General features: G+C 44.4%; 1 protein-coding gene across 1 annotated transcript; it reads right to left on the minus strand.

Annotated features, from left to right (window-relative positions):
* Positions 1 to 203: 203 nt before the first annotated feature.
* UNC119B (unc-119 lipid binding chaperone B) lies at positions 204 to 12,997 on the minus strand. Its single transcript, XM_048514265.1, has 5 exons — positions 12,700 to 12,997; positions 10,604 to 10,717; positions 9,099 to 9,210; positions 7,704 to 7,876; positions 204 to 4,393 (listed from the first exon to the last, which is right to left on the minus strand). Exons 1-5 carry the CDS (start codon positions 12,902 to 12,904, stop codon positions 4,281 to 4,283), a joined length of 717 nt encoding a protein of 238 aa, XP_048370222.1. The 5' UTR covers positions 12,905 to 12,997; the 3' UTR covers positions 204 to 4,280.
* Positions 12,998 to 14,146: the final 1,149 nt, after the last annotated feature.

Here is a 14,146-nt window from a genome sequence, read left to right on the forward strand (position 1 = left end):
TTGTACAGTCTTAACAAGAGATGTAAAGTTAAGAACTCCTATTATCGGCAGTCACTAGATGCTTCAAGGTGGAACATCTAAACTACTTATTGCCCAGCTGTGTGTAGACTGGGATTCAATGGCTCTATTTTCAGAATTTCTAAGACCACTGAATGCAGATCTGCCCCCAAAGAGCATGAAAAAAATAAGACAAGACTCAAGTGTAAATGTTAGGGGTTTTTTTATTACTATTGCTTGTGACAAAATAACATTTTATACAAATAAGTCAGCTAGAATTTACTATGTTCAGGGAAAGAGACAAGATGACAGGTCAATCCTGGGTAGGGAAACTGGAAGAGGAGGAAGGAGGGAATCACATATAGTTCTGTTGACATTTCAGCCATTCTTTGTGGAAAAATACCTTGACAGAAAAATATACTTGGGAGAACTCTTCTGGACTTGCTACTGTTCTTCCTACATGTAAAAGGAACAACGACTAGTGCCCTTTTCTAGGCTACAGACACAAAGAAAAACAAAGACCAAGACATGGATATACTCTCTGTCAAAGACCACCACAGAACAGAAAGGCTAGTTGCAAGAGGATACAGATAGGGAACTGCTTCCATGTCCAATTCAGAGTTAGAAAGCTGTGCTGGGAATCCATTCTGACAGCACTGCAACTGGTCACCCACCCCCCATGCTGGTAATTTGAACACATAGTTCTGTATAACCAGTCTTATACTGTCATCACAAGCAAGCTCCCCTCAAAATCAGGGGCACTGAGAAATACATTAATATCTTGCCTGAGGCTGATGTGGTTTTAGAATACTCAACACAAAAACAAGTGGTCCACACAACTGATCAGGTCATTTGCTGGTGTTTCACAAATGGGAACTGGTAACAGAATATAGCTCCTTGTTAGCAGGTCTCCTTCATTTCGTGTTGCTGTGATGAAGGATGTCATTTATTACTCTAAGGGCTACGTTCAACATTTGAGATGTGCAGAGCTGAGTAGCATCCAACTATGAGTGTAATAACATTGAAACAGCAGTCTTTGTCAAAACCATCATGAGACCAACACCCACTCTAACAGTTTGACACTTCAGGGCAGAGACTTGATGGTAACTATGATACTCCGACCACAATCCCCTACCTAGTACCAGTCAGTGCCTCTCCAATTAATTTCTGTTAATGTTCCCTGCTTCCAAGTGTTGTGTGTGTAATTCCTACACAAGGTGAACTACAAGCACCACACTTCTCCCTTCGTCCTTCACAGGGATAAGAAGAAACACATAGACACAAAAGGAAGGTGATGACTAAATCAAGTCAGGGAGATTAACACTTCAGTCCATATTCACTGGACAGGCCTGGGGTACCAGATATCTTAACTCCTCTGTCACCCATGCAATGGGTGTATAAGAAGTATTAAGCTAGTTTTAACATGGCAAATTTTGAAGGATTCATAGCTGCTGGAGTGAGTGGCCCAGGCAATCAAAGGATATGCTTAAATGCTCCATTCTTTGGATGGAGGCTCTTATTATATCTGCTTCCTCCTTGGTCAGTATAGCAGACTTACAGCTTATCTCCTTAGCAAGCAGAATGACAGTTCTCTTGGAGGGAATGTTACCCCAACAGCCTAGCGATCCCAACAAATATGGTATCGGGAGCAAAAGAACAAGGACAGCAAAAGAAAAACAAATGCACAAGCTAACCACTAGCGAAGAGCAGGACTTCACATGAACTGAGGGTGACACTTCTTCAGAAAGTGTCCCAGACAGTACTAAGTGGCACATCTAGCATCCTTCTCCCATTCAGCATTTGGTCCACTAAAGCAGCAGGCCACTGCCAGCATCCAAAAGCTACTCTGCTTTTCCCACCCCCAGCCCTTCTGTTTCTTATTGCTGATGTGGTAGCTTATTCTCATACAAGGCACACAAAGAGCAGCTGGATTTCTAGAGGGAGGAGCATCAACTTTCAAGAGAACAGATGACACTGTACAGAGAGCAAGTCACTGAAATAAACTTCCCTGACAAGACTTTATTGCTGACTGTACCTACTCCTGGGTTAGATTACTATATAACCCTTCTGACTGCACCCAGGTACAGGAAACAGACGGGATCTGCTACATGTACATGCCTGAGCCACACACAGAATGATGTTTAAAGGCACTGGGTGTTTAACCACATGGATGCAGGGACTTCCACTCGCTTCTATGGGACAAGAATCAAGCTCCTCTGTTATGTGGCCTTGGATGCAGGGAGAAAAAGGCACCTTTCTGTGGAAAACAGAAGGGAGGCTGCAACAAAATTCGTATAATTCAAGAGACAACTGAGGAGCTGGAAGAGGCATACAAGACACCCAAGCTTTGAATCACCAGTGATTTTTTGGAAGAAATGAGACAGGTATATGAAAAAAATAGTCTTCATTATCCAGTGTTTTTTTTTAAAGAACTAAGGTATGTCTTTGAAGTTTGCCCAACTTTATTGTACTCCTCTATTTCACACGTTTGGGGTGCTCACAATATTTTGTCTTTTAGACATGAGATCAAGCAATTGTCATCTCGTGCTTTCTTCAATGGCCACTCCATCGCCTCATGCTGTCCCATTTGTGGATTGTCACTACCCCAGTAGGGATTTACTGCCAGGGCATGAGGGGATTTCCCTCCAAAGGGACAAGCTCAAGTGCCCGCAACATTCTTCTAAGGTCATCCGATTTTACTTGAATTGTATCTTACGCAGATTACCACACAGGATAATCAGCAGCTGATCAAGAGCTTTTAAAAATGCCGTACTCCAAGACACAGCTTCTTCTCTGGCACAGGAAACACCATATGGGATAAGGTAGGGAAGAGAAGATGGGGACAAGGAAGACAGTGGCAGGTAATCACAGACAGAGAAGAAGACTCCTGTCGCAATGACTGAGACACACTCTCATTTCTCCTGGGACCAGGTTCTCATTGACTGGCTTGCTGTCTATATACTACATGAGTCTAATGTTAAGAATGAGCTGCATCCCCATAAGCAAGGGACTCATCAATTTCCCAACCAAGCAGGGAAATCATAAACAGAAACTCAGCACTATAACTTTTATTTTTGGGGGGGGGAGGGGAGGGGAGATCCCTTAATTTTTTGTTTCACTTCATTGTTAAGTAGAAGGGCTGCACCTCACCATACTAAGAGAGCCTCTAGAGTCCAGTCTGATAATGGCATGAGCTGAAGCCCTGGTCCAGGTAAATATAGGCTGATTAACACCACCATTTATGATAATACCTTTTCAGGAATTGTTGCCTTTTCAGTGAATACAGGAGAAAGCCCTGGGAAGATCTGACCTTCCATTTGGCATACCTATCAGGCAGCTCCTGATAACACTCTCACACCTCATTCTGCACACTGCCTCAAGGAAACAGCAAAACTGTCTGATGGGACTGGAAGCTGTGGGAGGTGCTAGTGCTTAGCTCTGCCTCCTCCCATTGCCTGGACACAAAAATGTATTTTTCTCACCCCAACTCCCTTTATCCTCACAAGGACCCCATGAGGTAGGTTATGCTGAAACAGAGAGACTGCACCAAGATCACCCAAGGAGCTTCATGTTAGAACAGGGAATGGAACCTGCCCCTCCCCCCAATCTAGTCTGGCCCTCCATGACACTGTCTCTGGGTATCCTCTTTGCAAAAAGGTGCACAAGGAATTCACTACGATCATGCCAGGCCGAAGAAACAGTCCCGCTCCTTTTAAACGTGGAGTGACTCATTTGAAGTTCCTATCCTAATTTTGTCTTTGAGAATCACTGGGCAGCAAGAAAATTGTGAAGGAGTCACAATTACATACACAGGCTGAACCACTAGTGATCCCAAAGTTATTAACCAGCTTCCAGAACCATTCAAAGGGAGACTGCTATTTGATTTTCCCTCAGTACCTGGGAAAGGCAGCAGCTTAACACTGCAGAATCTGGCCCAATGATCTCTGGACAGAAAGTGGTCTTTTTCGGGGGGTGGGAGGAATACAAGTCAAGTCTGTCCAATGACAAGAACTGCTACATCAGTTAACACTTCATGGTCTGACCTGTTACCTGACTAAAGTATCGTTGGAAACCAGAGGCCAAGGAAGTAACACTGCTGGGAAAGGCAGACTTGCAAGCAGAGCACTTTTACTGTCATATCCGGTCACCCTTCATTTCACATCTTGAGCCTTGCAGAATGTTTCACAAGAGGCAATGGAGCAGGAACTGGCTCTTCTGCTCGCCGTCTGTGCATCCAAAATAGCTAATAGTAGCACAAAGTCCGAAGGATGCAGTTGTAACAGCTACTGTCCTCCATTGTACGCGTAGTCGGCCTTATTGTGCATGATGAGTTTGTTGTCTACAAAGTAGAAGCTGTCTGAGCGAGTCTCATAGGGGTTTTCAACCATCAGGCGGACTGTGGTGAGAAAAGAGCTTGTTATGCAGAGCTAAAAAACAAACCACAGTCTGAAACTGACATCTGAAACTGGCCCTTGGGTTGGCTTGAATCCTACAGCTGCCAGAAGAGAGGAAAGCCAACCAACCTGCTTCAGAAATGTTATTTGAATTGTACGCTCATACTTGCTGGATTACCTAGCTTGCTGGAAGGAACCCAAGCTACAGCACAGCTCTCAGTCAATGAATCCTAAAGGAGTAACCACACATGACAGCTTCCTGCAACCACACGATAACAAATGAAAGCGGAACACACAAGGTAGGAGCCCACAGCTAATCACAGTCCCCTCCACCAAGAGATTCTCCTCCAGGACTACATCCTCAAGGGCTTGGAGTAAGCTGCTATCTTCACCTACAACATCCACCCCTATGTCTCAGCTGCCCTCCACATTCCTTCTTTCTGGAGTAGTTTCTGTCCTCAAAAAGCAAATTTTTGAAAAAAATTCCTTCTGAATAATTAATTTATTTAGGAAAGTTCTATGCAGCATCTTCAGTCTTACTGGAGGTGGCTCACAGTTAAAATAATAAATTATGAATACAAAAACAGTCAAGGGCATGAACAGCATAAAACAAACCTCAGAATAGAAGTAAACCATTACAAAGCTAGAAAGAGAAAAGTTCCAATTAAAGTCTGGGTAAAAACACATGTTTTGCCCTAGCACCTAAAAGACAGTAAAAGAGGCTCCAAGCAAGCCTCAAGAGGAGGTGCCACCACAGAAAAGGCCCTGTATCTAATTGCCCCTAGCCTCATCTCTGTCTGCTGAGCTACAAACCCGCTTAGGAGAATGCAATGTTCCCATATAATTTTGCAGTCTAATTTTTCTCCATTCCTGGGCATCTCATAAATGTATAAAGACACCAACCTTGTTGGTGGATATCTTGGCTTTGATGCTTTCATCAGCTGCACAGGGGCAAATCAGTTTTACAATTAGAAATAGTTACAGGCAGGATGAACCACATGGGACTGTAGTGAGAGGGGGATACAATTCTGATATCCCACCTCCCCTCCCCCATTCCCCTATATTTATCTCCAGGATTCTTTCTCAGAGGTCTGAAAAGGCCAATTTTCTCAACTTCAACATTTCATGCTCTTCATTAGGCCATTTGTGGGTGGAGTTCCCTTCCTTTTGGTTCATTTATGGTCACAGTTTGTTGAATATCCTGGGAATCCCTGAGTCTGTAGCAACTGCAGCTACTTTGTGGGTAGGTGCTCCAGTTTTGCTGCTTTCATTATCATGATGGGGTGGGCCCATTTCTTATTAGATATAGTGACATGTTGGGGCCTGTAGTATGCCTAACTCTAAGTTCAAATGATAAAATGGAGAAGCGGGGTATGTTGCGTCTCTTTCCCCAAGAGATATATGGGAGATTTGAGGGAAGGGAAACTTGCAGCTGGGGAATGGATGACTCATAGTATGTATCCACCATCCCATATATTACCTGCTTTTTCAGGAAATTAAAACAAGAAGTGACAGAGCAGCAGGTGTGGTTGAGATCTTAACAGGGACATCTGGAGCAACTGAGAGGAGTGCAAAATGTATCAGCTACCATTTTGCCAAAGGAATCCTGGAGGAGAGAGGGGCTGGGGAAGTTTTCCTCTGCCAAGCTGTTTTATCTTCAAGGAGCCACAGAGCAGATAACAATGGGGAACAGCAGCATGCAGCACAAGCAACTTGCTTAACTTTACACAAGTCTGCACCCAAACCAGGGAAGTGAACACATGAGCAAATGACTCAGCATCCCCTGCTCTTAACCACATTCTTCATCTCTACCAGCCTTCTAGACCCAGGACCCAGCAGCAAACACAACTCCAGAGTAGGGAGGGACAACTGTGTGTGGCAAGCGTGCAGGCCACTGAAAGACTGCATGGGAGGTGGCCTGGCTGGGGGAAGAATGAGAAGACAGACCTTTGCCAGGGAGCAGGGGGAGTCTCTGAATGCAGAAGTTAAGTATTTATTACTTCTTCCTAACAGTGGTGTATGGGAGAGTCTGGGAAATGAGTCCCTCATAGCATGGCCTTCCATTCAGTGATAACACAGTAGGTGGTTCAAGCCAATCATAAAAATAGCCAAATAGTATGACCTAACGTATACAATTTTTGAACAATTTGGGGATGCCCCAGATACACAGAAAAATATGACTTTGAAAATTAACGAAGGGGGAGGAGCAGCCCAAAATGCCTAATCATGAGGACTGAGTATGCTTTGGTAGCAGAGATTCAAATGCCAGGGAGAGAACAAAGAGGGAAACTGGTCTGCTGAAGTCCCTAATATTATAATATTCTGCAGAAGAAGGGATGCATATGTATGCATACACATGTCAGAGGTTCCCAGAAATTCCTTTCTATCCCACTATTTGATTCTCTAAAAACATCCAGCTTGCTCCCTGAGGTAATACTCAATTTCATGGTTAGGGGCCTATCACAAAATGAACCCACCTGAAGATAAAGTGAGGATTTCTGCATGATCACATAATTTCCTAAGTAAACACACACAAAAATTCGCTAATAAATTAAAAATACCCTCTCTGCAAAAACACAGCATGACCAGGATTTAGCGTGCTTATTGTCTTTGGCCCATTGAGAGTAGCTGAGAGACAGTGAAGGGAGGGAGACAATTAATGGCGAAATTGGCCTCTCCAAGACCCTAAAGTCAAGTATTCTGGAAATCTGGCTTGGGTTGAATGGTTTCTGATTAACATGCTGCCCAGTTTGCAAAGGCTCCTATACCCTTTCTCATGAAAAGATGACTGGAAGACATGAATCAAACTGCCAAATCTTTCTTCCCACCCCCCGAGATTCTCTTTGAAGACCGAAGAATTGTACTTATACGCCATTATCGGCTGCAAAGTTAAACATACCACTTTGATAAAAGAGTCTTTTTAGTGCTCTGGACATAGCAACATTTTCATTTTCTAAAGTTGCGCCTGCCATTTTGTTCCCCACAGCAGCATGGAGCACACAAAATGGTGGGCACAACTTTAGAAAACGAAATCTGGAGCACTAAAAGGACTCTTTTATCAAAGCACTATGTTTAACATTGCCAACAATAATGGTTTTGACAAAGTTGGTGCCTAAGTACAATTCTTTTATCTTCAAACAGAATCTGCCCTACTTTACAATGTGGTCGTGGACTGCTGCAATTTCCACCGCAGCATGCTTGGCTGCATTGTCATCTTTCCGTGTGAAAGGCTATAGCGATTGTCAGAATTCTGGACTCTACAGACCCTCTGCCTAAGCCTGCCAAAGTAAATCTTTATGGAAAAATACTTACTAAGGTCCTCCGAAAGCTGAGGGAATTCATAAATGTGTTCACAAGTGTTCCTGCTATTTGGGATGCAGAAGCCGAAATCAAAGTCAAAGTTCTTGAGCAGGCAGTCTCTGAAGTAATGCCTCTCAATCATGCGGAAGTTTGATACGGGCTTGTTTCCCACTGTGAATTCAACACTGCAAAGAAAGGATGGGCAAGAGGAGAACAAGGTAGGAAAGGAGACACTGGGGTTACGCTGACCTCTCCCTCGAGATAACATCTGTGCTGAACTACAATAGAAAAGGGAGTGTTGTGCTGCCGGAGTGCTCAAAAGGTGCAAGAAGTGGAGAAAGATACAGACTGTTGTTCTTTTATTTAAATAAGGGCAATGCAGGTTTTTGGCTCCTATGGTTATGAAGAGACGCTTGCAAGTACTTGGGCAACCCTCACTGAAACCTTAAAGGGCTGACTGGATTTCTAGTGACTGGAACTTGGGGTTCCAAATCTCCAAATAGTTCCTGCCCCTTCTCCATGACTAGTTATCAAAGTTATGTAAAATAAATTATACAAAATCAGACGAACTATGAACCCTTGCTTAATTTATACAGGTCACAGAATTTATACAGGACATAGCATTTAGGTGAAGACAACTTAAGTGAAAACAATCAACTACACAGATATAGGATGAAGAATATTTGGCTTAGAGCAGTACACATGAAAAACCTGAATTGACAGTGTGATGCACCAGCACAAATACATCCATGTGATTTTAGGCTGCCCTGAAAGAAGCACAGTATGCAAGTCTCAAGGAGCAATAGCTCTACTTCACTCTGCACTAAGACCTCTTCTGGAGCACTGTGTTCAGTTTGGGGCAACATGTTTTAGGAAGCTTGCAGACAAACTGGAATAAGTTCAGACAAAGCCAACTAAGGTGGTTGGGGTCTGGAAAACAAATCCTATGAGGAACTTTAAAAAACTGGAAAATGTTTAACCTGGAAAAGAAAAGACTGAAGGGGAGACACAACTGCACTCTTCAAAGCCTAAAGGGCTGTCATACAGAAGAGAGCAAAGACTCATTCTCTGCTGCTTTAAAGGGCAAGACTAGAACTAATGGTCTTATGTTACGGGAAATTAGATGTAAACTGAACATTAAGAGATGCTTCCTAATAGAAAGAACAGTTTAATACTGGAAGCAATTCAAGGGGGGCTGTGCTGCACAGCTTTAAGCAAAGGTAGACAGCCAACTGTTGTGGATGTTCTCATTCTACACAAACACAAAATTGAAGTAGGTCCTTCCAACTCTAGGCTTCTTTTTGGATTGCTGAATCTGCCACCCATCTACTCAAAATTACTTCACTACAATGGCAGGGTTGGGACAGAAATTATTAGCAAAGGTGGCTCCCCATCCCTTTTACTCACGTTGCCCCAACTGTCCGGAGGCGCAGAAAGGCAGGAGTGAACTGGTAACGAACGAACCGCCCAGCACTGGAGTCAACTTCTCCGCTGTCATCATTGTCGTCATCTTCTTGTCCTGCAAGAAACAATTACTGAACAGTTAGAATTAGATGATAATGCAAACATTTGTGGTTTTGTTATGCCCATCCTTAAGGTGCAGTGTCTGACTAGTGCACTTTTGAAAGAGGGGAGCTTGTCTTAACAGGGCACTCACCACCAAATCCAGCTTTTCCAGCTAATTAGCTCATCGACAAAGCAACGCTAAGCTACAATAGAGACAGATTTAGGTCAGCTAGTGTGTGGGACAGACAGATAAAGGGCTTGTTTGGGGGAGGGGGGCATTTAGTACATCAATATTTAAGGCATATTATGCAAAACATGCACAAGACTAGAAACAATAATCTTAACTTATTGTGATAACATAATGCAGAGACATCCCTAACCCAACATTATGTGGTAGATTCTGAGCAGCACAGTGAGAAACAATTTTGAGTCACAGGACACAGTCATCAAGAAATTTCCCTGTGCAAGTCCAATATAGACAGGACCTATTCAAGGGCATAGTAAAACTTTCAAATGTTTTGTGAAGAAGATCATCTCAGTAGTTTGTATCTCAAGTTACACAAAGGGGATCACAAAGAGATACCATTTAGATTTTCTAGCTTCAGACAATAAGGGGTCTTGGAAAATACCAGTACTTGGATAGTGGAGACTCAAGGCGATAAGAATTAAACCGCCACACAACTGTTAAAAATAACTTCTGAACTCAGAACTCTTAGTGTACACCGTAACAACCTAATAGCATTAAAATTCAGTTTCTGTTTACCTTATGCACAAATAGGCCTTAGAGTGAACCCCGCAAAAAAACAAAAAAAACAAAGACATGGCAGAAACCAATCCTGAAAAGCAGCTAGCAGAATGGAACTGAAGCAGTGACAATTACCCCTAATATGATGAGAAAAGCTGCTGCAACAGCACAATTTAGAGACCAGAAAACAATAACTTGATCAGCTAAGGATACCTGAGAAACATATAATAAATGAATAATGGTTAATTCTGGAATTAGATAAAATTCATGTGGGATGGTGAGGGGTTGGCTTGCCACTTGAGAAATCCTACAATCCAGTGTGTTGCTCTAAAATTCTGAAACTAAAGTTCAACCACAGCACTTCCAACACATCAAACAAAACAGGATGTATCAAATGTACTTAATGTCTGTTCCAAAGGCAAATCTGGGGGCTTGCTACCTAGGACATTATAAAGCTACAGGAATGTAAGCGCATGGGCAGGCACTCTAAATCTTTGGCAGACATTATCTACATTGTTTTTTAAACCTTACCATAGATTGCTGGATTCTGAAGAAGCTATGCAGATGCACTAGAATCACTGTCTTAATCTCAATAATTTATAGACAAAAGATCAAAAAAATGATTTAACTTTCCTGTAGCTTTTTTTTTTTTTTGGCTTACCTAAAGCAGAAGGTTTGGCAATTTCAAACAGCACCGTTCCGGTTTCTAGGTCCCGGATCTTGAACTTGGTGAAATCAACATTGTAGATGTTGTCCTCAGGTTTGCACAAATAATCTATGAGAAGGAAAAGGAGAAAACTACCATTCAGATGCCTGAAATGGAAACCAACACTTATACAATACAGAAGAAAGCCTCCAGAATCTTCAGAGAAAAGTATCTTAGGCAGCAGGAATGGAGAACATTTATATTCTTGACAATTTGCAGAATTCTTGCTAACTGAAGTAGACAATATTGTGGGCCAATATGGACTAAGTGCAGCAAAAACAAATATGGTATAAGGCTGTGGTGGCGAACCTATGGCACTCCAGATGTTCATGGACTACAATTCCCATCATCCCCTGCCAACTGGCCATGCTGGCGGGGCTGATGGGAATTGTAGTCCATGAACATCTGGAGTGCCATAGGTTCGCCACCACGGGAAGGTGTCATATATGCACATACAGTTCAATTCAGGTACAAGTTTACTTTAAAGAACAGTCTGCTTATACTAGACAATGCCAGATTTCCACCCCTGAATATGAAAGAGGTGCATGATTGATGGCCATATTGATGAGGAAAAGAAAATCTAAGCCAAAAAGAACAGATACTGAGCCTCCCATTAGAGTCACGGGTTTGACGAGTGCTGTTCTGAGAACAGGAAACTGTCCAAAGTAGTTGATGGCTGACTAAGGAGACTGAGAGAATCAGTTTGCTAGGTAAACGCTGGACAAGCACAGAAGCCATGCAGCATAGAGACACTAAAAGCTAAAGCTGGAGTGCAGGACTATTCAAAGTAACAATGGAACTGGTCTTACAGAGCCTATCTCATGTGGACACTGCACACTGGTTTGTGTGATATCAGCTTACTGGGGTTTTGAATGGATTATTCAGAACTGCTATTAGGGTGCTGCCTATGTGCACACAGAGAGTGAGATGCTTGGTGCCATGTCATTTAGCCTGCTCCGAATTACCACAGGCTTTGGTTACAGACAAAACTCAGACCAGGAGCCAACCCCAAAGCTTCTTTATTTGGGTTGGTGGTACGACAAGGGCCAGCCTCATATAAAATAGCGCAAACAGTATTAAAATAAGATGTTGAACTTTTTAACGCTCACAAGAAAACAACAAATAAAACCACACCAATCAGACTGAGGTTCATACTGTACATGACATTCAGACATTGAGGAATTATGGTTTAATTTAATGACAGTTGTGACGTTTGAACAGTTTTTTGGGAACGCTAAACTAGGGTTCTTAATTTTTACAGCTGGCCCGCTAACCATGGTGAACAATAATTTTTTCTGGAATGGCCAGGATTAGAAATCCCCAGCCTAGATTCAGTCAAACTACTTCAAGTAAGTAAAAAAAGATATTTCTGAGGAAAACAAAGCTACACTTCTGTTCTGAAAAGTTGGGTTTTTTGAACGGGGCCACTATTTAGAGTATGGCAAAACTGAGACTGGACTATCCGGGAACCAAGAAGCTTCAAAAGAGAATTAGACTGAGCCCCATTGCGTTTGCATAGAAGAGTTTTTGCTCCTGTCTCAAAAAGGTGCATTTCTGAGCAATGTGAAAATAGCGGAAGTTGAAGCTGCAATGCTTAGAGGTCCTACAAAATGTTCAGCAGGACAGCTGAACATTGTGGTAAGATGGATGGCCGAGGCTGCTCGGGGACTTCTGCTTACCCTTACAAAAAGAGAAAGGGGTGGGCTGCGGGGGTCGTTCGAAAATTGATGCCCGAGCCCGGGAGCTGGGCGTGCTGGGCACAGCAGAAAAGAAGGGATATTGATTCCCTCAGGGTTGAGCCTGGAGGGACGGGGGCAGCAGACGGCGGGAGGATCCCATTATGTGTGCGTAGCGAGGGGATAATCAAGAGTCCTCAAAAGGGCCATTAACATCGAGCAGATTAAGGTGCGGAACATTCACATCCGCCCGTTGCCCGGGCCCTGAAGGGGGGGGGGGGGAACGGAGGCCAGACAGGCGGGGCGGGGGCCAAAAACAGACACCCCCACCCCCCGAGAGGAGGGACCCGCTCCCTGCAGTCAGTCGCTACTCACTCTCCGTGACGCGGGTGAGCCCCAGGACGTGGTCGGGCCGGATCACTTCCAGCGCCGCCAGCTCCGCCTCCGTGCGGGGCAGGACCGTTCGCATCGGCGGCGGCGGCACCACAGCGGCGTCTTCGGAGCCGCTCCGCCCGCGCAGCCGGCTCAGCGGCCCCGACGCTCCCGGCGCCGCCGCCACCCTGGGCTTCGAGCCGCTCATCGCCGGCCCCGGCGCCGCCGCCGCCGCCAAGATGGCCGCCCCCGCCGCTCGCCACTGCCTTCCGCAGGCAGCCTCCTTCGGTAGCTATGGGAGCCAGCCAGCCAGCCGAGGGGCGGGGCCAGACACAGCCGCCATGACGACCGTGGGAGGGACGCGTTGCCGGGCAACGGAGAATGCGGGCGAGTCAGCTCTGCGCGCGACGACCGGGGCTGCGCTCCGGGCTTCATCGTTTTTCTTCCCTCGCAGCAGCTCCTCCCAACCACAAACGCAGCCCCGAGCGGGCTGGACGAAGCTTTTGCTGGGACAAGACCAGAACCGGCCTCCCGTTTGCGTTGGTAACGGGCGGCGCAGCAGGGAGCGGGTAGAAAATGCGTCAGTATCACACCCCGCCGCCACTTTACCAAGTCTTTAGTTGCCAGCTCCTGGTTGGAAAGTACCTGGAGTAGTGGTGGGGTTGGGAGTTGGATCTCAGCGAGGGTTTAACGCCGTAGAATCCATCCTCCAAAGCAGTCAGGGGTGATTCCTGTAGCCTGCAAATGTAATCCAGGGACAACTTCAGGGCCCACCTGGTGATGGGCAAACCTCTGCCACTGCAAAGTTCTGCAAAAGCGCGTGTGGTAGCTACCTTACAAGGTAGTCTGAAATGTCACATGAATATATGGGACTCTGGATTTGTAAATTCATAAACCCACTCTTAAATCCTAGCGTGCAAAACAGTCTTAAAACTTATGGTCATCTTTGTACACCATTGTCCAGGATACTTTTAGCGGTAGTGGTAACAAGAATAATTTCAGATCAGGGTATAACCTATGTGAGTGTCTTTTGTAAAAGCAAGTAAACAGCTTGGTAGCAGAAGATGCTGAAAGCACCATACCAAGGCCGTGCTAGAGGAACCATCGGCAATAAAAAGATGCTCATCATAGATGAACCAGGATGAAACAATATATAGGATTTCAGGGACAGTACAAGGAGATGAAAATGAGCCTCTCTGAATTGTCCCATTGTCCTTACTTCATTAAGAAAGCTAGCAGGGAAAATAATTTGTGTGTTACGTTTGGCTAAGTGATTGAACTAAACATCTAATGCATTTCTCACTTTGCTGAGGCCATGTAAGTCCAGCCTTCTATAGTGTATTAAATTACCTTCCCCCACAAATACCCCCCCCCCCAAAGCATTCCTATAACCAGGGAATCTCATAGTGGTATGAAAAGATATTTTAAGACCATCAGTAGTTTAAACAGG

Source organism: Sphaerodactylus townsendi, linkage group LG13, assembly GCF_021028975.2.
Source record: "Sphaerodactylus townsendi isolate TG3544 linkage group LG13, MPM_Stown_v2.3, whole genome shotgun sequence".
Classification (NCBI taxonomy): Eukaryota; Metazoa; Chordata; class Lepidosauria; order Squamata; family Sphaerodactylidae; genus Sphaerodactylus; species Sphaerodactylus townsendi.